Consider the following 27102-nt stretch of genomic DNA (forward strand, 5'->3'; position numbering starts at 1 on the left):
GCAGGGGGCGGGGCCGCCGCCCCCCTCCCTGCCCCAGCACGCGAGGTTCACTTCCGGCGCCCGCCTGCCCCCGCCTCATCCCTCCCCCCCGCCCCGGGCCGGCGCCTCAGTGCGCGTGCGCCGCGGCCCCGCGTCTCCCCAGCGGCAGCGAAGGAGTTTGGAAGTTCAAAATGGCCGCCGCGGCGGAGCCCGAGCTGCGAGCGCCCGAGTAAGAGACCCGTCTGGGAGGCTCCTCGCGATGGCGCCGCGGGGAGGAGGAGGAGGCGGAGAGGAAGAGCGGGCGAGGGGAGGGGAGGAGGAAGAGAAGCGGCCGGGGTGGGGATGGCGCGGGAGGAGGGAGATGGCGGGGAAGGCGGCCGCTCCGGCGGGGAGAGGGGTGCGAGAGCGGTTGCTAGGAGCCGTTCGCCGGCCGCCCCGCCGCGAGGCGGCCCGGCGCCTCCAGCGAGCTGGGGGGAGGGGGGGACGCGGGAGGCCGCTCGTTGGGCGCGCGCGAGCTGGCCCGCTGGGGGGGGAGGGGAAGCGGCGCCGGGACCTGCGGGCGCGTGTCCTCAGTCCCGCGTGCTCCTTCCTGCCCGCCGCCGCTGGGGGGGCTCCGCCGCTGCCCCTCCCGGCACGTCCTGCCCCTCCCCTGGGGCAGCGCGTTTGCTGCCGGGAGGAAAACTCTCGTCCGCCGCGTGGTTGCGAGGCCGCTGCCGCCGCGGAGCGCGGGCATCCCCGAGGCCGCTCCCCGGCTCCCTCTCCCTGCGGCCGCGACTCCTTGCCCGAGCGAGGCGTCCCCGGAGGCGCGGGGAGAGGAGGGCAGGAAAGGGGAGCCGGGCCAGCGGGTGCCTCAGGCCCTCTTCTGCGTCTGCCGCCGCCTCAGTAGCCCGCGAAGCCGCTGCCCGCCCTGCGGCGAGCCCACCTCCCCCGAGTCCCGGGCTTTCTCGCGTTATAAAAAGTGCCTGTGCTGGTGGAAGCAAAAAGCGATTTGTTGCCGCCAGCTCCTCCTTCCTGCCCTCAAAATGACTGGCAACTCCCGGCTCCCGTTGGGAAGTGAAAACCGAGCTGCCATCTCCCCGCCGAAGCGGGGCTCGAATGCTGTATTTCCCGAGCATCGTGTTTAGTACCGTAAGATTTAGGTTTGTCGAAACTCAGGAGCTCGTGAACGCTTTCTTTGGAAGTTTTGCCTGGAGTTGACAGCCTAATACCTACTTTATTGCTCCTCTTCACTATACGAGTATTTGTAGCCATATAAACTGCTCTCTGTATTTTTTTCTCCCTTATATTAACAAGTAGTCATTTGAGGATTGTTTTTCTTCACTTAATCGTGGGAGTAAAAAAAGAGAGGAGGCAAATCAATGTAAATGTAAAACCGTGTAAAAGGTGAGCACAAGAATAAGAGGGCTTAGTGTTGTGCAGAGAAATGTAACTAAGAGTAACGAGGTGAAAACTGGTGATAGAAAGCCTGAATGCAATAGAAAACTGGCTGGAATCTCTTTGCAGGTCTTTGTGAACTTAAAAAATAAGGGAAAGTGGGGCTGTAACAGGAATCTGTCACAATTCTGTTAGCTTCCTCAACGTGCAGATATCTGTCTCATAATCTTCTGAAATCTTTAAAAGTTTCTTACCCATGTAAATAAGGCTGTGAAGCATTTAAATTAAGTAAAAGTTTACCGATATTTTGTGAAATAAACAGATTGAATTTCTAAATTCCGGTGCATGAAGAAACTCTAAAGTATTTAATACTAACAGAATTTAATTGTAATTTTTTATTTGGATAGAGATATAAAGAAAACTAGCAGTCATACTAGTAGTGTCCTAAGATACTGCAGTGGTGATACATCTTATCTGGAGCCTTTGCTACCAGTTTACTTTTAGAGAGTGTAAGGTGAGGTTATTACGTAACATTAAACTAAATTAAATTACAGAATAATTTCCATTTAGCTCTTATTATCACTTTCTGGTATTAAGAGTAGGAAGGCTTGTTCAGAGCAGCTTGAATGGATCGGATTTTGGTTGCCTGTAATATTTTTGTAACGTTGTGAAGTACCATTGATACGTTAATGGGGAATTTGTACAGCTTCCTAAAAAGACACACAGCCTCCTAAAATTCCTGTTTTAACATTTCTCTGCCCTTTAGCCAATTTATGTCACTGGCAATATTTGCTCTGAATTGCAAATCCAAATTGAAAAAATTTTAATACTTTTTCCTTCTTTTTGGTGCCTTTTGTACCAAATGTAAGAGAAAGCAAACTCATATGGCAATTTCTCCTCTTTCTCCTTACTGATATTCTGTTGTCATAGTGATATCCAGCATCAGGAAAGAAGCGCTTGTGGAAAAATGCCTTTCCATATGCTTTGATTGAGTAACCAGTAATAATGGGAAAAATGGTGGTTTTTTTTTTAAAAAAAAAAGGGGAAAGAAAAGAAAAAAGTGTTCTGACTTATGTTTCTGAATGTTGCATATTTTTCACCTAACCAGACTGTCCTCTTGCAAATTTTCTCATTTCAGAGTAATAAAGTGTTAATAGCTTTAACAAATTATTTTAGTATATGTTGCAGAGAAGTTTGTAGATTGTTTTCCAGTACCTTATTTTACATTAACTCAAACAGGAAAGAAGCAGTAACTGTGCTGTTAAAGATTTTATTAATAAGAGAGATAGTAATAGAATTTATGTAGAGTGCCATCCTCTAGACCTGACTTACAAGGCTTCAGATATATTTAAAATGTTGGATTGGTAATTCATCAGAGACTTCTGTCTTTAGAAACTAGCAGAGTTTGGAGGAAATCTCAACAATTCTGTGTACTTCCCCACCACCACTCCTGACTCTCATGTTTAGGCAATTTCATTACTATAAGTGAGGCTTAGGGTACAGAAAGAGCTTTATTTAAGTTATTAAAGTGTTGACTAGTAAATTTTAGAGTTGCAGTGTAGGTCAGACAAGTTTGGAAATGTTAACTGTGACACCTATAATGTGAGTTAGCAGACAGATTTCAAAAGACAGACATCTGTCATGGTTGTTCCTTAATTGATATTTTGAGGGTGATGGGGATATATTTGCTGAATAACTTAAAAAAATCTATTGGTAAGTCAGTTTCAGCTTCTAAGAAAGATAAAATAGGAGAATGTCTAACATGTCAGGACTGAATTTTATTATTTCTGAAGCCATTAAATGTACTAACTAAATTGCTTGTTGCTCTGACTAGCTAATTGAAAGAAGTTATTTTTAATAGAAAAGATCTAGATGATTATTTTAATAACCTCCTTTATACTTTCTGCTGTTTTGCATGGTGCCATTTAACAGGTCCAAGATTACTGCTTTTTTTTCTTGGAAAGCTGACAGTCTATTATATATTATCAGAAGGCTGTCTGAAATTAGACTTCCTTAATTTATCTTGTTCTTTAATACTGTTCCCTGTATCACATAAATGCAAAAAAAAAAAATTATAACTCGTTTATAACTCATTTCTGCTAGCAGGTGTGTACACTTGCAGAAAAAAAGTTAAAATAATTGATCTACTTTGCATTAGGTGGTCAGAGTCATCCTCTGATATAATTGTTTTGCCCTTCAGAGTACAACGGTGTGTTCTGCCTTTTGAAAATACTTTTAAAAGGCATAGTTTGGGTTAGGCATAGGAGTAGAACAGCAACTAAAAAAAATGATAGACTAACAGGATGCATAAGTATGCAGCACTGTTGTGTGCTATTAATAGATATTATCAGCGTTGAACCTAAAAGCCTAAAATTGATTTCACCTATGTATTTTGTCTTGTTAGTGCATTTGCTGGCTTTTCCTTCTGTAGCACTCTCTTCTTTCGCTCTCTCTCTCTCTCTCTCTCTCTTTTTTTTTCCTCCCAGGCTCAAGTGTCTGTTCATGGGGGATTTTATCTGATATTATAACTTAGTTATGTGAGCTGTACAGTTTTAGTTCTGCTAAAACTAAGCAATTAAATACTGGTTAGTTTCCAAAATAAAAATGACAAGAACTGTCGTAAAGAGACTGACAACCTAAAAACAGATTTAAGCACTGCAGTGAGTTGATGGTGCTGATGTGTAGTTTTTGTGTTTGCAGAGTTGAAGAGGCTGATATGTCTGAGAAAAGTGTAAATGAAGAAAATGGGGAAATATCAGAGGGAGACCAACCTCAGAACAAGCACAGCCGACACAAAAAAAAGAAACACAAACATCGAAGTAAGCACAAGAAACATAAACATTCTTCAGAAGAAGACAAGGACAAAAAACATAAACACAGACACAAACATAAGAAGCATAAACGGAAAGAGGTAGTTGATACCTCTGACAAAGAAGATGGACCAGCTAAAAGAACTAAAATTGATTTTTTAGCTCCTCTGGAAGACTTGGAGAAACAAAGAGCATTATTGAAAGCTGAACTTGAAAATGAATTAATGGAAGGAAAAGTCCAGTCTGGGATGGGATTAATATTGCAAGGTTATGAGTCAGGCTCTGAAGAAGAGGGGGAGATTAATGAAAAAGTGCGAAATGGAAATAGACCTACAGCTAAATCCAACACTAAGGGGAAATTAGAACCTGTGGACAATAAAACTAGTTCCAAGAAAGGAAGCAAGAGTGAATCAAAAGAAAGGACTAGGCACAGATCTGACAAAAAGAAAAGCAAGGCAGGAATTGATGGAATCAAAGAGAAAACAACAAGAAGCAAGTCAAAAGAGAGGAGAAAATCCAAAAGTCCTTATAAAAGAAGTAAGTCTCAAGATCAGGCAAGGAAATCAAGATCTCCAATGCTTAAAAGGCGATCTCAGGAGAAAAACAGAAAGTCTAAATCTCCCCCAGAGGATAGGAATAAGGCAGATGATAAAAGTAAATCAAGAGATCGCAGAAAGTCTCCAGTTGTAAATGAAAGCAAAAGTCGAGATCGTGGCAGAAAATCCAAATCTCCAGTAGAACTAAGAAGCAAATCTAAAGATAGACGATCACGGTCCAAAGATAGAAAATCTAGGAGAACAGAGACTGACAAAGACAAAAAGCCAATTAAATCTCCTTCTAAAGATGCTTCTTCAGGGAAAGAAAACAGGTCCCCCAGAAGGCCTGGCCGGAGCCCAAAAGGAAGAAGCTTATCTCCAAAACAACGTGAGAAGTCAAGAAGAAGCAGATCCCCTCTCTTTAATGATCGTAGATCTAAACAGAGTAAATCCCCTTCTCGAACCCAGTCTCCAGGCAGAAGAGCAAGGAGTAGATCTGCAGAAAGGAAAAGAAGAGAATCAGAAAGGAGGCGTCTGTCTTCACCCAGGTAACTTAAAGATATCAAGAACCATCAAAAAATGCATTATAGGATGAACTGTCTTCTAGTTAAGTGTTTATCTCTTTGCTTTATTCTGAAAGTAGCTATTAAAACAGGCAGTCAAATTGCTTGTAGTTATGAGCTTCCTTTGTATGTATTCAGTTTTCAGAAACACTCCCCCAGCTGTCAGACATGCAGACTTGGCTTGGGTTGTTAAAGTTGGGCTGAGTTATTTTTGATGCTCACATCATGGGAACAAGGTTTGTAGTTCAGGTCTTTTTGTCTCAAGCTGTTTGATTCAGATTTTGATCTCTACTTTGTTATGGAAAATATTAGGCTCGCCAGCCTCCATAACAGGGTCCGACCATAGGTTCCTGCTGAGGCAGAATTTAGAATTTAGGCAGGAATTTAAGACTCACCCTCTCGGTGCCTCCTGTTGCCAAAGATCCCAGGTGAACTCACCCGATGGCGCCAGATGATCGTTTGGAGACGAGAGGCCCCGACAGTGGTCGCCTAGGGTCCCCTCTGGGGTGCCAAACTGTTATGGAAAATCAGGCTCGCTGGCCTCCATAACAGGGTCCAACCCTAGGTTCCTGCTGAGGCAGAAGTTCGAAGTCAGATTGGAGAGAAATAAAATTTAATGATACACGTGCGGTAATTACAGCTCGAGCTGGGTGCCTCCGAAGAGGGACCCCGAACAAAGAAATCCCTGGGCAATTATACCCTTACAATCTAAATTCCCCACCCCTTAAGCGATAGTTTGGACCAATAGTAATRGTTAGGTCTGGGKTCTTCCCCTTCTTCMYTGGGCCCCTTCATTGTCTCTAGGCAGGCTGCTGCTTATCTTCAAGGTTGGCTACTCCTGCTGTCCGTGTAACTTCTTTATCCCTCCAGCTTGAACCGGCTCTGGGGCCCCCTTTTACTTATCTAGGTAAAAATTCACAGCCTGAGGCCTAAGGCTTCAGCAAATTTAGCTACTAATGCTAAGCAAGTTATGCTAAGCGATTAATTCTAGACAGCTTCAGTCCAATATTCTCTAACAACTTTATCTCTTAGTTAATAGTTCTGTAGCTTTCAGGAATTTTTGTGAAGCTGGAGTCCCCTGCACTTTTGCATGTCAGTGTTGGCTAACAATGGATAATTAAAACCCAAAAATGTTTTATGATACAATCATCATGTGCAAATGTACTCAAATCTTTAATACCAAGATGCCCTTCTCGGTCATTTTTTCCTTTTAAAAAAAAAAGTCTGTTTCCATTTGCTAGAGGTGTGGTAGTATTGTTTGACTGTTTTTTATAGGTCTGTCTTGGTGGAGGGGTTAACCTTGTATACATACCATTACCATATTTTGCATACACCTGAATGAGAGGGGAGAGACTGAAATCTTTTATTTAATATATTTTTAGTTTATTTTCAATCTTAACACTTTTTTTTTAAGGCAGTTTAGCCTATGAAAGCAGTTACCTAGAGATTGTAGTGTAAATCATCAGAAAATAATTACTAGCATCTCTTTCTCTGAAACTGATAAGATATGGGTAGTAAGTTCCCAATCAGAGAGCAATATGTGTATTACTTTTTTGAAGTTAATTCATTAAATGTAGTAATTTAAACTTAATAATTGTGATAACTTAATAAAAACTTAATTGTAATAACTTTTTATCATGGGGTTTAACTTTGCATATTTCGAGAATTAAGAACAAAAGTACAAATTAAAAATTTTCCATTAGAACCACTAAGATCTAACTTGGTAAATAAGTGCCTAAAAATGTGAAAGTCTTTCTGCCAGCACTGCTGAAGGTTACTCCTGTTCCAAGTACGGGGTAGATTCTATAGGCACAATTAGCAGCTTTATTTGTCTGTATTACATTTTAGCAATAGTGCAGGTATTTTGGAGGATGGTCCCAATGGTGATAACCAGATTAATCAAGTATTGTAAATGCTCGCAGTTTATCTAGCTGCTTCCTGAGGACTCAGGAAGGTAACAGCACACCATTAAAATTTTCTTTTATGACGTATTTGACTTTTTTCTTAGCATTTTGCATCTTTCAGTTTTCACTTTTCATGACAGCTTGCATTGCAGCCAGTTTGAATTAGTTATCTAAACATCATTTCAAGTGAGTAGTGCATGTATCTAGAATTCTGCTGTCAAATTCATACTGAAGTAACTTTGGCAATGCAATGTTCTATTGTACTGTGGTGAGCAGCATGTGAGTGGGGGACTGCTAAGAAATACTTTCTGCTGGAAGTGTTAGCCAGACAGTAGGAATAATCTTCCCTTGTGGGACAGCTTGAAATGATTTTCTTAGAGTCTTAACCACCTATAACTACTTTAGGCTGCTAGAGAATTTCAAGAGCTTTAGTGAACAGTTTTAACCACAAATAATTATTTTTCCTATTTACATTTCCAGAGTTCTAATCATGTTAAATGCTTCTAAATTCTTTAACTAAAGCTAATTATTATAAAACGTTTCTATGAATGTCAGCCTAATCAGCCTCTGCTTCTGTGACATGCTTGTGATCCCTGAACTGATTTTTTTACAGGTATTTTGGTTGACTTTTGGCGGTACAACCACTTTCTTAACCAAGAAGCATGGAACTGTCAGTTCATCCTGTGATTTTTTTATTTTTATTTTTTAATATTATTCAAAAGAATGTAATCTAAAGTAAATGAGTTAGAGATCAACCTGCTCCAACATTTGAGTCTACAGTTATATCTACAGAAACTGGCACTACTTCTGTCTGAGCATAAGTTTTTCTTTCTTYCCATTGTTTACTATTATGCATCATTCTGTATGCATGTTCATGATATAGAGCTGAGGTAGTTGAAGCTGATTTAACAGTCATAAAAAGTATCATTACAGAATGGCAGGAATTAATCTTTCAGATTTTGTTCATTGATGAGATACAGCACCTGAAATAACTTGTTCCAATTTAATAAAAAAAAAAAAAAGATAAAGTAGCAACTTTCCTCATTTACTTTGAACAGTGTTGTGGAAATATTTTTCAGGAGTTTCTATTGCAGACTCATTAGAATAGTTGCCAAATATTTTTAACTTTTTTGCTTTACAATTTTGGATTGAGGTCTTCTGTCATGGAGTACAGTTACACTTTTTAATGCAGCCGGTGGCCTATTAAGGGTTTTTTTCATACATAATTGTGAATCTACACCGTGTCAAACTCCAATTTTTTAAAATCTGATAAAGGCTAATTTACATGTTAATTAAGAATTGTAATTTTCAGCTGTTGTATTAGAATGTTTTAAATGTTGAAGCTGTCCGGTTCTAGTCTCCAAATTGAAATAGACATTAGAGTCATTGTTGTGGAATAGTTCAGTCCTAAATTTCAACTCTTTTGTAAAGTTGTGGAGAAAATTCTCAAGAATTATTTTTTCATATTTTATTTACTGTTAATACTGTTTCTGATAAACTTGAAAACTGGCCACTCTATATGTAAGACATAAACACAAACTTTGTTTTAAACCTCTCTTAGCTTTATGATAGTAATTAACAAGCTCTGTTTCCAGAGTTGTCCTGAACTAGACCTATGTATAGGCACATATTTCCCAGGGTGGGGAGACACACACAAGTAGGGCAACCAGCTCTGCAACATACTTATCCATCCCTGCCTCAGAAGCCCATCTGGTGGACCCTCTCTTGCAGTAAGATTTTAAAGCGAGCTTTTAGAGGGAATTGTGATTTTTGTTTTCAGCTTGCTCTTGCTTTACTGCCATTCTCTTTCTTTATTTTAAGAACACGGACAAGAGATGATATTTTGTCTAGGCGTGAAAGATCAAAAGATGTCAGCCCACCTAGTAGATGGTCCCCATCCAGAAGAAGGTCTCGGTCCCCCATTAGAAGGAGGTCTCGTTCACCCCTTCGACGGAGCCGATCTCCAAGAAGGCGGAGTAGGTCTCCTCGAAGGAGGTAAAGACACACACTGCATTTTTTTTTGTTTTATAAAATACAAATAAAATAAACTAAAATTGATAGTTTATATATAAAATGATCATGCATTTCTGTTTTAGTCCAGAACTGTATATGCTAGCATGGTCAAATTAATTTTGTCATCCATGAATTCATTTGTTTTAGTACTTTGAGTCACTGAGTATATGTATGTTTTATGAACAGATTTTCCTCCTTTTCTTAAAATACTCTTCTGTTCATCAGAGATAGAGGCAGAAGAAGTAGATCTCGTCTTCGAAGGAGATCCAGATCACGGGGTGGCCGTAGACGTAGGAGTAGAAGCAAAGTTAAAGAAGACAAATTTAAAGGTAGTCTTTCTGAGGGTATGAAGGCTGAGCAGGAGTCCTCGTCAGATGAAAAGTAAGTATTAACTTCTGACTTCTGTTCATTATCTAAAAATACAGATCCAATGATACGGAGAATTAACTGACATTGATCTTCATATGGTAGATAGCTTTTTGGGTTGTGGTCTAAAACTGTAGCATGTTTCAGTACTGGTGATACTGTCAAACTGCTGTTGGTGTGATCTGTGTATAATCTGAAAAACTTTGGAGTACGCAAGAACAATCAAGACCTCTTGGCTAGTAGGCAGGCTTGAGGGATGGTATGTGGTTTGGTTCCTAGATGTGGCTTGACCCATATCATGTGAAAATTGTTTAGTCTGTGCGTACTTCAGCATATTCTCTTGAAAAACTGTAACACCTGAAAGGGTGAATTGCTACCTGTATGTTGTTTTTTATTGTTTTTATATTTGCTGAATAGCTACCTAATCCAATTGCACAGGAATATCCATTCTTAAAAATCACGTTTTCAAGGAAAAACGATGCAGGGATGAAAATTAACAATTTTTTTGCGTTTTTAGAAACATTTATTGTTAATTGTTTACACTCACAAATAAAGTAGTCAAAATCCAAAAGATATTAAAAAATACATTTTTCTCAGTGAGAAGATAAAAATATACACACTGGAATTTAATATGCCTTTGTTTTCTGAGTCAATTGAGCAGTTACTGTTCAGTATTAGATTGTGTGTGTTCTAGACCAAGGAAGTGTATTTGCTATAATTCAGTACATAATCATATGTGTTTATGGTGGTACTTAAAAAGTAATCATCTCTTTGTAGTCTTGAAGACTTTGATTTGGAAGAAGAAGATGAAGAAGCAGAAATAAGACAAAGAAGGTTACAGCGGCAAGCAATTGTTCAGGTATGTGGTTATAGTATCATGTGGGTTTACAGAATCAAGATCTATACTGTTAGGGCAAAAAGTTGTGATCTTTACTTTCATTACTAAGGCAAGGCTCTTAGCCTATTAGTGATTCACACCCACCCTCATTAATTTATTGTAAATGTTAGTTTTGCCTAAAGTTTATGCTTCCATTGCAGCAGCATTGCTTCTGAGACTGAAGGTGTGATGCTGAGATTAATGATAAAATTTCTTTTTTGTAGAAATACAAAGGCCAGACAGAAGACAGTAATATGTCTGTACCATCTGAACCAAGCAGTCCTCAAAGTAGTACACGTAGTCGCTCAAATTCACCAGATGACATCCTAGAAAGAGTAGCTGCTGATGTTAAAGAGTATGAGCGGGAAAATGTTGATACATTTGAGGCATCAGTAAAAGCCAAGCACAACCTAATGACAGTTGAACAGAACAACGGTAAGAATCTGAAATCTCACTATGTATTGTCATTTATGAAAGCTTAACTCATAAGCAGATCATTGTAAATGAGACATTTTATTTAATTTCCTGATATACTTCCAGACTTGGAAATACAGTGACTTTTCAGACAGATTTTGAGTGTTTACCTGAATATTATAGTACTTAAAACATACCATTAAAATAAAGCTTTTTTGCTAGGGAGCATGATATAAGTAGAACACGTTTTCCATATTTCTAATAACTCTTAATGCAATTAGAGCTATAAATTTGGAGAAACAAATATCGATGCCTGTCTTTATAGCTAAATTGCAAAGTTAAAAAGGATGATTCTTTTCACTCTTTTTTTTTCTTTTTTTTTTTTTTTTTTGTCAAAGCCACTGTTTATGAAGAATGTACATGGATCTGTAGTTATTTAGATGGCCAAAATGGACTTAACGCTCTGTCAGAGTAACTGTTGGTGAGGGAAGGGTTTTTGTCTTCCTCCCCACACTTAATTTTTGGGCAACAATGTTGAAATATGTTATCACATAAAACCTGCCTTGTGCCTGATGCAGCAAAAGAGAATCTCCTAGTGCACCTTGTAGTATTGAAAACTCACTTCTTTTCTCTTTTGGATTACTGGAACTAGATTACTACTGTACGTCTTCCCAGCAGTCAAAGGTATGCCTTTAGCCCATGTGCAGACATAGTTGAGGCAGTTTTAACTATTTCAGTTACTCTTTATAGTTTTATCGCAACAGCACACTCTTCAACTAGGGCTGTGAAACCTTCCCACCCCCGTGTAAATAGCTGGACAGTTAGCTTGTATTTAGTGTCATGCTGTAGATGCATCCGTGGAGAATAAATATGGTATGTTGCAGTGGGTGCTTCCCTTTGAAGTAATGCTACTTCTCTTGAGACTGCTTTGTTGCACTGGAATCTGTCCTTGTGCTCTCCTTAGCAGTGTTTACAGATTGTTCTCCTGCAATGTAGGTGAAAAGAGCTCTATTTCTCTATTTGCATACCACGAAGACCACGTATTTTTATATATAACATAATTTTTTTTTTGTCAGAGGTATGCACTGCTTTCAAATTTTGTCCACTGAAGTATATGGAAACATAACTGTTAACTACAAAGACATTTCTTAAGCTATGAAAAAGGCTTTTAAGAAATAGATCAGTTAACACTCCTATCAAATCCTGGAATTTTCCTGTTTTGGTAGAATTCTGGGTCAGAGGTGGCTGTAGCAACAGATGGAAAACAGTGGCAGGATCATCTTTTTTTTTTTATGAGACATTTTGTATATATAGCCCGACCTCACAAAGAGGCAGGGTAATAAGTTGTAGCATAGTGAAAATGTAAGTAGCTTGAACTAAAAAGAAAATCTTAAGAGGATGCCAAAAGTGTCTATATTTTGAAACTGTGGTATCAGCATGATTGATGACAGTTTTTGATGTTTTGAGAAGACTTCAATCCAGTTATCTTTTTGTATAAAAGCAGTTGGCTATGTGCATTGTGAAAACTGGAGAATTCTGGGGTTAACCATTTATTTTCTCCATTGCTTAATAGCATTAAGGGAATGGTTGTAATTTATCACGGTCATGATGGAATGCTACCAAAATACGTTATGAAATAGTTTGAGTTTACTTGCTTTCACTAACATATGTACTTAATTTATATTTCTTTGTTTTTATCTTATCAACCAAATAAAATGTCTTTGGGACTTTAAAGATGATCAAAAGGTGAGAAAGGGATAATCTTGCCTGCATTAAGAATGTTTCTCTTTTAAACATAATAGTTAACTTCATCTTTGACTATAAGCTACACACAAGCTCCTTTTTGGCAGGAAAAATTTTGAAGAAAACGCTGCCTAAAGAAACAACTTCTGAGCTTTACAACTTTATTTTTTAGTAAAATACCTTGTGTTTAGCAGAAAACCCTAAATTTGTATATTGAATACATGAATTCACTATCAGTAAGGATCATGTAAAATATGGGATTTTTTTTTTCTTTCTATATGAATTGTTGGAAATCTATTATGCTTATTTTTTTCAAGGAGTATGCGTATTTTGAGTGCACTGAAAAAAATAACAAATCTGAGCTTTCTATTTGTAGAATTTTTAATTATATAAAATGGCATTTGCCAAAAGCACTGTTAGAGCCACCTCTCTACCACCATATTGATCTTAGATTATATTGTAAAGGTATCAAGACACAAATTTTACTAGTGTGATAGTTACTATTAGTTTGTCCTCATTTTCATGTTGAATAATCTAAATTTCCTTTTAAGGTTCAGCTCAGAAGAAGCTGCTAGCTCCTGATATGTTCACGGAATCAGATGATATGTTTGCTGCATACTTTGATGTAGGTAATTCTTAGAGATGAAATATATGGATTTCTGCTTGTCTTTTTGTTAAGGAGCTATTGTCACTTGAGTTTTGTGGGAATTTGGATTATAGAAGGATGTGTAATGGTGAGCAGCATAGTCTGAATCTTTAGATCAGCTGAGACAGACAAAGTAGTTCTTAATATTTCACCAAAGTAAAACTTACTGAAATTAGTGGGAGTTTTGCCTGACTGAATGCTTGGAGATTTCACCTGCTGTTTGAATAGTATGTGTGGTGGCATACAGTAACAAAGTTCTTTGTACGTTAAGCTTTTATGTTAATGTTACCATGTGCACTTCTCTAAATACATACCCTCTTCAGAGGACCGTGCATGGTTAATTAAAAGTATGTGTAATGTATTTTAATTTGCTGATGATGCCGTGTAGGACTAATCTGGTGGCCTCTTTTTAGATGATGAGATGCATTTCCTGTTTTTACTTCTGCACTATTCCAGCAGCTTTTCTCTAAATACGCTGCTCTGGTCTGCAAACCTTGGCAGTCCAATTAATTGTTTTGAGACTTTACATGCAATTCTCTGTACACCATCTTAGTTATTGCTGATACCCAGCCACTGAGAGATTGGTCAAGACAACAATTTTCTTAACTCAGAAGTTCTCCAGTTAATTTTGTTTTATGGCAGACACAAACCATTAGTTATGATGGAAGTATTGGTGACAAAAGGCTGTTGCAGTGTCATTCTACTAACACCATAAAAAGGAAAAAAAAAAAAATCCTTTGACTTGGAAAAAAAATTAATACTTGAAGAATATTGGGGTTTTTTTACTTATGTTTTTAAAAGTTTGAAAATGACAGTTAGAAACTTAAATGGATTGTAAGTAAGCAGTTCTCCCTTCCAGGAACTAGTGTCCAGCTGAAGATATTCTTAACTACTTAGATTTGAATTTGAATAATATTTTGCCAAATCTGTTAAGAGATGTCAGCAGCAATTGTAATAATTTTATGATCATAAGTATAATAGTATGGATCTTGTGAAGTGGCACAGAATGAACAAAAATTCAAGCCTTAAGCAACTGTATTTACCCTTCAAATTGCTAAATTTTATTTCTACAAATGTACTGTAGGTAAAAATGTTATTCATATGGTCTAGAATGTGCATTCTAACTTAACTTGTTCAAATTCTTTGTGGGTAATAACTGAAACTCTGCCTGTTTCTAATATTTAGTAATAGTTTTATTGATTGTTCCTACTCTGTTTCCCTGCAACAGTCTGCAAATACTGGTGTTTAAATAGCATTTTGCGTTCAGTACTTTATCTCGTAAAAGATAAGTGTGTTTGTACTGTAGAGAGGAACAGTGTTTCAGTGCAAAAAAGTGCCTAATCATGTGGGCTTTTGGGTTTCATAAGTAAACATCAAAGAAGAAAACACATATTTAGAGCACAAAATAAAGCTGTTATTTTTGTCCTTTTCATTTCAGAGTGCTCGTCTAAGGGCTGCTGGGTTTGGAAAAGATTTTAAGGAAAACCCCAATCTCAGGGATAACTGGACTGACGCAGAAGGCTATTATCGTAAGTTCTATATGTCAATTTGCACTTAAATCTGAAAAGAGGATGCTAAATGGAAAACATCCTCATTTAAAAGTATTGAAATGTTATTCTAAAGTAACCACACTACAGGACCCTTGCTTAGTTTGACACATTTGTGCAGTGTGAAACTGCTGCCACATATATCACAGAATTTCAGTTGGGGTAAAACTAAAAACTCTCTGTAGTCATTTACAGCCATGAGATCACCCTCACAAAGGAAGGGGGTGCTGGCCAGAATCTGAAACCAAAACAGCGTCCAGGAGAACATAGATGCCGAGTTGTCATCCAGTACTTAGAATGGAGATACTAAAGTGAGCATGTTTCTCTTCACTACTCAGTCTTAAAATCATTTGCAGTAGTAAAAGTCAGAAGAAATATTCCTGTAATGGATGAAATGGGCATGCAGCTTTTAACCTCAGTTATGAAAAGGCTCCAGACTTACAGAATCGCAATTTCAGTTCCACAAAATTTTCACACAACTAGGTATAAAATGTATGCTGTGAAGTTTTTAAGTGACTATCCTTTTTTCCCTGTTTCTGAATTATACAGAAATGTTTATTTTTCATGAAATACTTTATGTACGTCACTCATAATTTTTACTGTAAATTGCTTGATTTTTATCCTTCAGGTGTTAACATAGGCGAAGTTCTAGATAAACGTTACAATGTCTATGGTTATACGGGCCAGGGAGTCTTTAGTAACGTAGTGCGAGCCAGGGATATGGCAAGAGCAAACCAAGAAGTAGCTGTTAAAATCATCAGGAACAACGAACTTATGTAAGTAATGTTTTTGCATAATAATAATAAAGCGAATGTAACAGTTGGAAGCTTTTCATTATTTGATTTGAATCTCCCTTTGTCTCAAGCAAAATAACAGATTACAGCTGTGATTCCTGCTTTTCTGCTAATATGAGCCATATAATTGGAAGCACTTGAGGACTTTGTATCCACACTTCTTTACAGCTATCACAGGAGAAGGGTACTTGCATTTTTGTCAGGCACTTTCTCGTTTGCAAAACTACAAGGAACAGTGGTGGCAAAGAACAAGCTTATAGTCAATTATATGGCCTACCCAAGTCTAAAATTTTTTAGATGGGAGAACAGAAGAGTGCTAGCTGTGGACTGTATAATTTTGTTTTGATGGACCAAATCCATTTGTCAGGCTATGGATTGGATCCTAATCAGTCACCTGCAGCTTTTTTAATATATTCTGTGTGTGTGTGCCTGTGCACGCATGTGCCTGTGCATATAGGAAAGGGATGGGACTGTGCCTATAGAGAAAAAATTACTGAAGGTCTTTCGGATTAAGTGAACATTAATTAGTGCAGTGTTGCATTAGGCTACGTTATACTGTGTGAGGACTCATCTGTAATACATGTTTTCAACATCTGCTGCAGTGTTGCTGGTATCATGTATTATGTCCTCTGCCATTAAAGACAACTTATAAGAAAGTCTTTTCCATGCATTCTACCTTGGAAGTTTTAAAACTGGCATTGTTGTATATTTAACTGGGTTATTTTGGTTTATACGAATAAGTACTTAATGATAAAAATAAATGGGCAATAAATTGTTTGTTATTTTGTGTAGATAGTTCAATTTGGGTATGTACTTCACTCTATAGTCAGTTTGGATTAAAATTTATTTAATAATATACATGGTTAAATACTTTTTTTTTTAAAGTAAACTTCTGAAATAAGTGTTCTGTAAAATTCAACTGTACCATATTATAGGAGAAAATCCAATTTCAGCTTTAAATGCAACCAGGAGGGAGGAGGAAAGTACAAGTAGGGTTACAAAGTCACAGATGATGCTCAAGGAATGGAATAAATTTACCCACTGTGTAGACACTGACAGTAAACCACAGATTACTTTTTTTTTTAAACAGTGCTACATTAAGAAACCACAAAACATTTCTTGTTTCCTGATAATTATAACCAGCTAATTGATAGTCTAGATTAAAAGAAGGTACTAGAATGTTAAACAATTTGTTTTCTAATCGTATTTCTTTGTTTTCAGGCAAAAAACTGGCCTAAAAGAACTGGAATTTTTGAAGAAGCTCAATGATGCAGATCCTGATGACAAGTTTCATTGTCTACGATTATTCAGGCATTTCTACCACAAACAGCATCTGTGTCTTGTATTTGAGCCACTCAGGTAAGATGACAAATGTATGGGGCTCTCTATAAAAGTAAAGTTCAGTTAAGGGATCTTGAACATTCTGCTCTTGATTATTATTTTCATTTTAGTATCTATATTGTTCCATTGACAAAATTCAAGAATGCAAGGAATTTTATTCAAAAAAACCCCAAAAAACTGAAAGCACAAGTCCACAGACTACTGAACTGTTTCAGATTACCTGAAGCATTGTTATGAACTTGCTGCCTGGTCAATATTTGAAACAAAACAATATATTATTAATTAAAGATGGTTCACCTTACTGATGTTCTTTTTAATGATTTTTTTGGTCACCATGTTCTTCTTGGCTTTCATAATTCTTTATTTTTTGGGTTTGGATTCAGAACGCGTTTCCAGAGAGGTTCAACAAATGCTGTAGGTTATCTGAAGACTACATATGTAACAGTGCTCTAAGGAAGAAAATTGTTCAAGTACTTTGCATACTCGGCTTTGCTTTAAAGAGTCAGGTTCCTTTGACAGGTTAATTGCAGATAGTGTGTTTTATGATTGATCTGGATATATTCAGTGCCTTCGTTTCCATTTCTACTTAGATGGAGACATACTGTTGTTCATAGCCTCAGTTTTCTTGTATGTCATATTTTAATTTTTGCCATGAGCTTTTGAGGTGAAGATAATTTTTTTTTTTTTGCTGAAACAGTGCAAGTTTTATGAAATGGCCATTATATTTTGATTAATAAGCTGTAAGACCAAATACTTTCTTGAGATGCACTTTTTATAACACACTTGTACATTATTTATATCCTGTGATGGAATCATTGCCCTTTTTACCTGTCTGCTTTTCAGGTCATCAAAACATGGTCTCCTCAACCTCTTTTTTATCTCTTTCTCTCTCTCTCTTTTTTTTTTTTAAGAAGTAAAAGAGTACAAAGTACAAAGACAGTAAGTTGTTAAGAAAATGCAGTTCGTGCAAATTAATCTTGATTAAAAACATGTTCTGAACTGATAAGTAAGTCTAGTCAGTAAGTATACAGTATATAGTTGATCTGATTGACCAACAGTTCTGCTTCATTGCTAAACCTTAAGAAGAATGTATTTTAAGTTGAATGCTGCTTTTCCCAAAATGTCTAAAGCTAAATAGTTTCTTCATATTTGTCTTATAGTTTAGAGGGCCAAAATACTTTTCTTTGTTAAGCTGTCTTCTGTTCTCTCTCTTTAATAGTATGAATTTACGAGAAGTGTTGAAAAAATATGGGAAAGATGTTGGTCTCCATATTAAAGCTGTGCGTTCCTACAGCCAGCAGTTGTTCCTGGCATTAAAACTTCTTAAAAGATGCAATATCCTACATGCAGACATTAAACCAGATAATATTTTGGTAAGTAATAAATAATTTAAACTTACTTTGCACAGTCTATAGTGTAAAATAAAATATGTGAAAAATCAGATTTTTGAAATGAATACCATTTCTCTGAATTCTGTGAATTTAGATGAAGTCAAAAATTTGTTTCCTTTCCCTGAAAAATTTTAGAGTTCATGTTTTGAAATAAAATGACATCATGGTATAAATAGTAAATAAGAAATATAATACAATCAAATACTTAAATTGCAACTAAGCTTCCAAATAAAATCTTTTATCTAGTACAGTCTTTCTCAAACTAAGCTGCATCCACTTATACACTTGCATCTTTTTATAAAGCAGATCTATAGTCTCAGCATTTTTTCCACCAGCAGCTGAAAAAAGCTCTTGCTTTCTTCAAAACTTAATTAAGTTGGTTGAGTTTGGAGATTTTGTTTATTTGGATGAGATGATGGGGAAAAGTGCTTAATACTTTTGAAATCAAACATGGGTTGACTTTGATTTTCTTGTGGTCATCCCTGTGATATATTTAGATTTTTATTTTACTGAAAATGTTCACTTCTTGCCATTGCAGCTCTAAAATTTACCATCTAAACATGAGATATGTGAATAATATGCTGTTTTATGAGTGGCATTCTGGATACTGGAGCTCTAAACAGCTATACTTCCGTATCTAGAATGAAGGTCCAGCAAGGATATTCTTCCATATTTTCTAGAGAATTAGAAATCATTTGTGGTCTCCTTTCCTACCACCAAGTCATTGTAGCCTTTTCCAGAAGGCTTTTTTTTATACCCTTTCTTCACTGGTTGAAATAGTCTGTAACAGATTCAAATACAGGAGTAGTCTTTACCAAGTAGATGTTTAAAAATAATGATTAAGCAGGAATATGAAAGGGTAGTTCTAATAACAGAAAGTCTTTCACGTAACCAGTATTACTGAAAACACTTCTACCTACCTGTGTACATGTTGGTCTCTGACAATTTTAGATATAAAAATTGTTGTGTGTTTCCTACTATGAAATGTTTGATTTATTCAGGGTTCTCTCCATGTCTCGCAAATTTTTGCATTTTGTTCTGAAGTCTTACATATTTCTTTCACTTTACTGCATTTCTGTAATTTATATTAGGAAGTTCTGATGTTCCTTTTTTATGGTATTAAAAAATAAGAATCTGTCGGGGAGAGAGGTTCCCATTTCATACACTTCCTTCTCAAGCTTTGACGTGTCGTGACACCTAACATGCTTGTATTCATGTAGATTATTAAACTGTGTTGCTTCATATTAGAAAAATAACCATTTTATGAAGCTGAATACAGTAATACTATTTTTAGATAACCTAAATAATTGACCTATATATTTCTTATTATTTAAATCCTTAACATGGAATTGCCCAGAAAAACGGATATATAAATATACTTAATTTAAAGAAATGTAATTTAAAAGTCAGGTAATTCACTCTTTAATGACTAGAGGCTTTGTCAGATGTTTTTTTCCGTGTAATTTATTTCCTGTGCATGTTAGATACCTGTTTCTAATGATAAGGTAACATCATCGCATTACTGTTTTTCTTGCAAGATTCATTACTGGAAGATGATTTGAATGACAAAATACAGATCAGTTAATAATTAATTGTGATCATAACTTTTTTTCCCACTGCTACAGGATGTTGATAAATGAATTGGCATTAGTATTTTAAGCATCAGGTTACTGGAGCTGCAATGATGCATGTTTAGCTTTGAAGGTAGCTTTTGGTTGTTCTTATCATAGGATGTTTGGTCTCAATTACACTGTAAAGGTGACTCACTTGTTTCCCAAGCGATGTTTGATATGCCTTTAATCACGTTCTGGACTGATCTTTAAGTAGGGTATTGTCTGCCTATTGGAAGTTGCTAACTTTAAGAGACGCGGGTAATATTTAGGGGTGAGTAAGGGATTACCTTTTTCAACTATCTCTGTATCAAGCCAGATGAAGTAAAGCAAAGTCAGTGCCCTGATGCCATGGAAGAGTTGTCTGAGCACTGCTCGCTCTCGCTCTCTCTCTCTATCATATACATCTGTTTAAAAAGTACTTTGAAGGGTGTATATGGGACTTTTTTGGCATGTTTATATTCCTTTTGAAAGAGATGGGAACGCTAATATAAATTATGTTCTCTTAGTAACCCTGTGCATGTCTTTGACTGTCATGCCACGAATGTCAAAAGCTATGGAAGTACGTTTCTGAATTTCTCAGCAGGTGTCACTATTACTATGTATATTAGAGAAATGTTAAAATAAAAAATGCAAATATTTTGGCATGTTTTGTGTTTAATTTTTTATATCTTGACAGAAGCAGTTAAATAACATTCAAAGTTAATTTTTTTGCCTGCTTTAAAATACACTTGATCCATGCAAAAATAATGAAATAACACAACTGAAAAAAACAGTAAAGYGGATAAGGGAAAAGTACATGAAAGTCACCTTTTCAGTATTTTATATTATCTGAAGACATTAACTGTCACTTCATTTTAAGAAGGCTTTACCGTTTCTTTAGAATATAGAGAGGAAGGATTGAAACATGGGAAGAATTTGAGATTTAAAGGCTGGATGTTTTTCTTGTTTCTGGCATAAATGCATTGTTAATGACACAGTGCTGTTGGAAATCCTGTCTACAAACAGTGCTAATGCATATTTATTTCTAACTTGCAGGTGAATGAGTCTAAAACTATATTAAAGCTTTGTGATTTTGGATCAGCTTCACACGTTGCAGATAATGATATCACACCATATCTTGTTAGTAGATTTTATCGAGCTCCTGAAATCAGTAAGTAAATTTGGATTGGCCATACTCATCTTAAGCAGTAGCAGGATATACCACTATAAGCAAATGAGAATTTGCCTTGAGTTTATCCTCTGTTCAGTTCTGGAATAATGTCAATTTGGAAATTTACAGCAGTCAAAAGTTCAAACTTTGAAAGAATGTTTGTGCGACTCTTCATGTATGTTGGTTGTGAGCCCAATGAGGACAGGGAGAAGTCACTGATTGGTTATGGTTTTGTTTTAATTTGGAGGTATTGTTCTGACTTTTTGTTTTTTAATAACTTAATTTGTGGTGATTTGTTTGGGTGTTAGGTAAAAACCTCCCTTTCTGAAATAGGTATCCTGTAAAAGTGAGAAGGGTTGCTTCCTTCTTTTATGGTGCCTCGTTATTCCTAAGAGTAGGAGCACCAACATAGTTTCCAAATCAGAATTTTTTCATCTGTTTACTTTTATGATAGTATATCTTTACAGCTGCCTTTATGGGATTAACTTGATTTGCTCTGTTTCAGTTATAGGAAAAATCTATGACTATGGTATAGATATGTGGTCTGTAGGCTGCACACTATATGAACTTTATACAGGAAAAATACTCTTTCCTGGCAAAACCAATAACCATATGCTGAAACTAGCCATGGATCTCAAAGGAAAGATGCCAAACAAGGTAAGAAAAATAAGTATATAATTTTCACTGACATCTGAAACTGCTGAATTGAACGTGCTTTCTTTTTTTCTCCTTTAATTCTGTTTCTTATCATATACATCTTCTCTTAACAGCCAGTAAATATCAGACATCCCTCTGACTGTATAATTTATGTTGATTTAAAATCTTATGAAGTGAAAGTGTACAGCTTCTTTTTCGTAGACTAAGTATAAAATGAAAGCAGAAACCTTCTAAGCACTGACCTGAAAAAAATACGTAAGTCAATGGAAGATACTGTGTCCTTTTTCAACTGGTTTGAACTGTATTTTTTTATTCAATCTCTAATCATTTCTCACTGTCCTATTGATATATTTTTTTAGAAGTATTAAATTATTCATGTTGCAGTCAGTTAGTAGATGTTGATGTTAATTGTGAAATTTGTAAGACTTAGAGAACTTACCTAAAACTCTTGCCTCTCTCATTTTCCAGATGATTCGAAAAGGTGTGTTCAAAGATCAGCACTTTGATCAAAATCTCAACTTTATGTATATAGAAGTAGATAAAGTGACAGAAAGGGTAAGTCCTTAATGTTACTTTTTAAATAATAACTAAGTAATAACTAAGCTATTACTTTTTTCCAAGTTTTTCTACTACAATGGTGTTTCCAACACATCTTAATTAAAAATAAGATTTTGGAAGGTATTAGAATGTCCTGTGGAGGCAGTGTGTATAGAGTATATGGTTATAATCTGCCAATAAAGATTTTTCCTATAATTGAATAACTTGGTGTTTAAGAGAAATCAGTTTCATCTTTTTAGGTACGGAAGGTGTATTCATATAAACTATCCTGAAATTACTAATAAAAAATATTCTGCCCTCCTGTTAGAGCAGAATGTCCAACTTAAGTATGACCTGCTTGTTGTAGGAGGTCACTGTTATTTTCTGTGCAGTTTTAACATTGAAAATCTGTCAGTTATCCCAGAATTAATGATCAGATGTGGGATGCTTTCTGTGCAGGCTTTTGATCATGTTCTTGGTTAACTGAGGCTTTAGATTCGTCTACACCTACTGTTGATGAAAAATAGTCTGGCCTTCCTCTGACTGCTTATTTTCACACTTTTCCTTTGCCTGTGTGAGGATTTATGAGGCCATATGATGAAGCGCACTGGGGAACTGATTAGATATAACCCTGCAAAAAAGTTGCTTCTTAAGCCCTGTTAAACAGAGGGGGGTTTGTGCACTACTTCTGTTCTACAACAAGGTTACCATTTTTGTATTCATAGGAGAAAGTTACTGTTATGAGCACCATTAATCCAACCAAGGACCTATTAGCAGACTTGATTGGGTGTCAACGACTCCCTGAAGACCAGCGTAAAAAAGTACACCAGCTAAAGGACTTGTTGGACCAGATTCTAATGTTAGACCCGGCTAAACGGATTAGCATCAACCAGGCTCTTCAGCATGCCTTCATCCAGGAAAAAATTTAAACCAGATGAAGAAGTTCAAAGGGTTTGAGTAATTAAGATACAAAGACTGAAGAAATTTCACAGCAGTTATTAATGTATATAAACATAAATATTTCCCCTGCAAAGTTGAGGAAGAAATGATACATTTGAATTAACATCAAGGCTGATATTTCTTTTAGAAATGTTAGAGTAATTCTGTTTTGTGTCTCATGTGAAAATTTTCACTGTAGAACTGTTTTAATTGCCCAGACTGCACAGAAGTACAATGCTAATGTATATTGTTGCAGTTCGTATATATTATAAAAAGAAAAAGCATCTGTTATAAAAAGAGCAGTAATACTGGGTGGTTGATTTGTTTTTAGCAGACTTGGCTTCATTTTTGTCTTTAAAAAATGGCCAGCATAAATGCTATTTATATTCACATTTTCCTAGGTGTGTGTGTGCAGGCCACAGCAGCATGCCCTTGGTGTAGTCAGTGCCGAAGGGGGTCTGTTCCTTCTTGAGCCTGCCCGCAGGGATGGTCTCCTCTTTTAAAGCAGGTTGTGTACAACTTTCAGTACACTGAAGGTAAGCTAACCCATCAACATCACCGGTGTTTAAGCTGTTATTTTACTGGAACAACTGACAAATGAGAGACAATAGCATTGTGGCAGAATTCCCTGCATGTTTGATAAATGATCTTGTTTTATTTTCTGGCATTACAACTGTGGCATAGTTGCAACTTCTGTTCTGTTCATCACATTTAAAATTTTGAGAGCGCGCACTTGATGGATAGAGCGCCTTCAGTGTACTGTTTCTTATTACTTTAATTTTTTTAATCAACTTGCTATAGACTTTGTATACATTTTGTTAAATACAGTTCACTATGACATAGAACCAATACTTACAGAAGAGTTTTCATTTAGTAATTACATATGTTGGGATCTCATTCGAAAGACCTTATATCTAAAGGATAGATAGACAACATAATGAAATTTTTAACTATTTGTATGTCATTTTGAAAGTGTACTGCTTTATGCTAAAAGTGTTTCATTTGTTCATTGTTTTCATTATTTGTGATCATGTTGTCTTTCAATACAGGCATAAACCTTCCACTCTTGAACAAAGCAGCTGCTTTTTAAAAGCGGTAATTGCTTCTTTACCTTTTATTTCTTTTGTAAATGAAGCTTTTCTTTAAGAAATGTGACTTTAAAGTGTTGTCTCTTGCATAAAACAGTTGACACTTACTTATTGTAAAGTGAAAATTGTTCTGCTGCATGTAAAGTGGACCATGCAGACTTCTGTATGTTTTCAGTATGCATCATTAGATAATAAAGTCTTTTGTGAACAAGGCATTTGTAGCCATTTTTAAAAGAATCTGTCTTCAGTGATGGTAAATCAGGTAATTTGTAAGAACCACCCCTGCATTTTCTATTAATCATTTAATTGAAGGGTTTATTAAAAATTATGATCTTTGGGAGTGCTATAGGCTATGTTAATTAGATATATAATTATCACTGCTTAAAGAAAACAAAAGCCCTACAGATACTGTCTGCCTGCTTTCATTGTAATGAAATTATTCCTGTAGGACATGGGATTAAATTCAGGATTTAACTAATGTTTGTGCTGTTTTTCTCACTTTTCCTTTTGATGGTGCTGAAAGAGAAAAAGGAAAGCGAGTCACAGGCCACTCAACGCCTACTCCATGGGTCTGATTTGCTGAGACACCAACTTCACCTTCCTAACAAGGTTATTTCTGACAGCATGTGTAGATAAACATTTAGCAACAAGTTAAAAACAGCTTGAAACATTTGTGAGTTGGTTATGCAACATGAGGAAACCAAAATCAAACTTCAGGTCCATACTGCTGTTTAATAATTCTCTTTTACAATATTAAGAAGTTCATCTTTTCACTTTTGTTAATATATTCTGAAAAGGTGTGCCAAACCCACTGGTTTCATGTATTTTATAATACTTCTTTAAACTATGGAGGGTTTTTGTATCCATCTAGGTACATAATGGCAACAATCATGCACTCTTAGTGCACTCAAGAATGGAAAAAAGAGGCAAAGCAGTCATTCTGCTGGTGGGAGATACCCCACCAAGGAGATGTAATGAACTAACTACAAAAACAGGCAGGAGATGGGTGGTTTTATATGCTATTTGGAACCTTCAACCTGTCCCTTCTCAATTTATATTCTAACATTTTTATTAAAAAGTAATCTGTTCTTATTTCCACATACTAAGGTACTTGTTCATACAGGAAATAGAAAATGCAGCTTTCACATTTAATGAAATGTTAGTTGCTTGCTAGTTAAATATAGAAAGTAACTTGCCCTTGCATAACGTAGGCAGCACTTCTGATGGCAATTTTACACAGATGTAGTAAGAGCCTATTCTTTCTGTTGCTTTGTATTTTATTCTTAACATAGGAATATAAAACAATGAAATGAGTTGGTGATACAGAAACAATGCAATAGAAACAATGCACCTTAATGCCTACAGAACTGTCTTAAGCTAATCTGAAGAAGCATAAAGTTGCTCGTTTACTTGTTCTTTGTGTTGTAGGTGCAGCTCAAAAGAAGATGATGACTACCAGAAGACATGAACAAAGGTTTCTGTCCTATAAAAGATATGAAAATTTTTTCATGTAGTTCTGTCTAATCTTTTGGTTTCTAGCATTCCAATTTAGAATTGATTAACACTGCTGCTGTATTCTTACTTCTTAGAATATACTTACTGTATTAGTATTTGTTACATAGATGTGCTTGTTTGTTTCCTGGTTGAAGGTTTTTTTTTTTAATTGTGATCAAATGTAGGTAAATAAACATTACCATTTAATGCCATTTTCTTAAAATGATAAAATGGCCAGCACAAAACCTGTCATTTAAGAAAGAGTCTACCACTATGGTTAAAATACATTTTTTTAAGCTATTAAATATATAAGCAGATGATGCACTTTTTTTCTTGAACTTGAGCAGGTTCCTTATTTATTTTAATTCTGTCAGACTTTATTGTTGATAAACCAGAGACCAGTCTCTGGCTGTTCTGAACAGGGGATTGTTCAAAAACAAGTGGATTCAGTCCTCTGCCCTGTTCCAGCTTCAGCTTTTTTCTGTTGGCAACAACAGAGAATCTTTAATTCTGGCTTCAAAAGCCTCTAGAATAGAAGACTTCTTGACACTGTCAAGGAACCTCTCCAGTGTTAGGCAACACCTGTCCCTTGTAGCCTTTGGTTTCTGAGGATAGCAGAGAAGTTACTAATGTCACTGCAGTTAGCTGAATTCCAGTGTGGTGCAAGTTGAACAGCTGTGCAACAGCTGTGCAGGTTTTTCTTGTTGAACTATTCTTCAGCTAATCTAGGAAGGAGGATAATTTATCTGTTCCTCCTATACCTAAAAATATAATTTGTATCTTCACTTGGTCCTGTATACAGAAAGTTTGGTTACATCTACTGTGCTAACTTCTATTCCCTTCTCTCTAATGGTGACAGGAAGCTTCACATGTTTAACATGTTTGGTTTGCCAAGCATCCAGAAAAACCATGCTGCGTGCCCTTTGTGCTTTTTAACCCAAATCCCTAAGGACAGAAATGAAATACCCTGCCTTTTTTAGTGCTGAGTCAGATACATAGGCAGTTCGAATCTCTTTTAATATATATAACCACAGTGTATGCTACTTTAATTTAAAAATCAAAAACTGTTTAAGAGCATTTGACAATAGAATAYAATGATTCTTTTAAAACCTTTTTAGTAATACTTTATCTCCATACATAGGGTAAGTGGCATTATACCTCTGAAGAACCTTTATGTTATATTGATCCATACACAGAAGGCAAACCAGTTTGTGAGACTACTGGAGAAAGAGCAATCTTCTACAGTATGTGTCAGATTGTAACTCAGAGTAGAAAATGTTGGGAAGTGGCAATTGCTTGAAGTTAATAAAAGCAGCTTAAAACTTA

The 27102-nt window shown here is 36.4% G+C and overlaps 1 protein-coding gene across 10 annotated transcripts; it reads left to right on the forward strand.

The window, feature by feature from the left end:
* Positions 1–83: 83 nt before the first annotated feature.
* PRPF4B (pre-mRNA processing factor 4B) lies at positions 84–27102 on the forward strand. 10 transcript variants are annotated; one of them, XM_026069798.1, is made up of 19 exons: positions 602–1118; positions 4054–5247; positions 8988–9161; positions 9405–9560; positions 10323–10404; positions 10647–10857; positions 13131–13204; positions 14664–14754; positions 15401–15548; positions 16788–16925; positions 18127–18280; positions 20947–21061; positions 21567–21718; positions 22187–22273; positions 22981–23076; positions 23596–23730; positions 24244–24289; positions 24806–24891; positions 25711–27102. In XM_026069798.1, exons 1-16 carry the CDS (start codon positions 1075–1077, stop codon positions 23695–23697), a joined length of 3018 nt encoding a protein of 1005 aa, XP_025925583.1. In that variant the 5' UTR covers positions 602–1074; the 3' UTR covers positions 23698–23730; positions 24244–24289; positions 24806–24891; positions 25711–27102. The 10 variants fall into 10 exon arrangements, with proteins under 10 accessions (XP_025925582.1, XP_025925585.1, XP_025925584.1 ...); XM_026069791.1 differs by having other exon boundaries at positions 603–1118; positions 22981–23730; positions 25711–25756; positions 26918–27102; XM_026069797.1 differs by lacking the exon at positions 602–1118 and adding an exon at positions 84–208 and having other exon boundaries at positions 22981–23730.

This window comes from Apteryx rowi, unplaced genomic scaffold, assembly GCF_003343035.1.
Source record: "Apteryx rowi isolate R43461 unplaced genomic scaffold, aptRow1 scaffold_3, whole genome shotgun sequence".
Classification (NCBI taxonomy): Eukaryota; Metazoa; Chordata; class Aves; order Apterygiformes; family Apterygidae; genus Apteryx; species Apteryx rowi.

Bases quoted from the DNA above. Each gene is read 5' to 3' on its own strand.
- PRPF4B (XM_026069793.1), top strand. From the start codon at position 1,075: ATGCTGTATTTCCCGAGCATCGTGTTTAGTACCGTAAGATTTAG. The intron at 13,205-14,663 runs GTAGGTAATTCT...TTTTCATTTCAG, and splicing joins TGTTTGCTGCATACTTTGAT to AGTGCTCGTCTAAGGGCTGC. The intron at 18,281-20,946 runs GTAAGTAATAAA...TCTAACTTGCAG, and splicing joins TTAAACCAGATAATATTTTG to GTGAATGAGTCTAAAACTAT.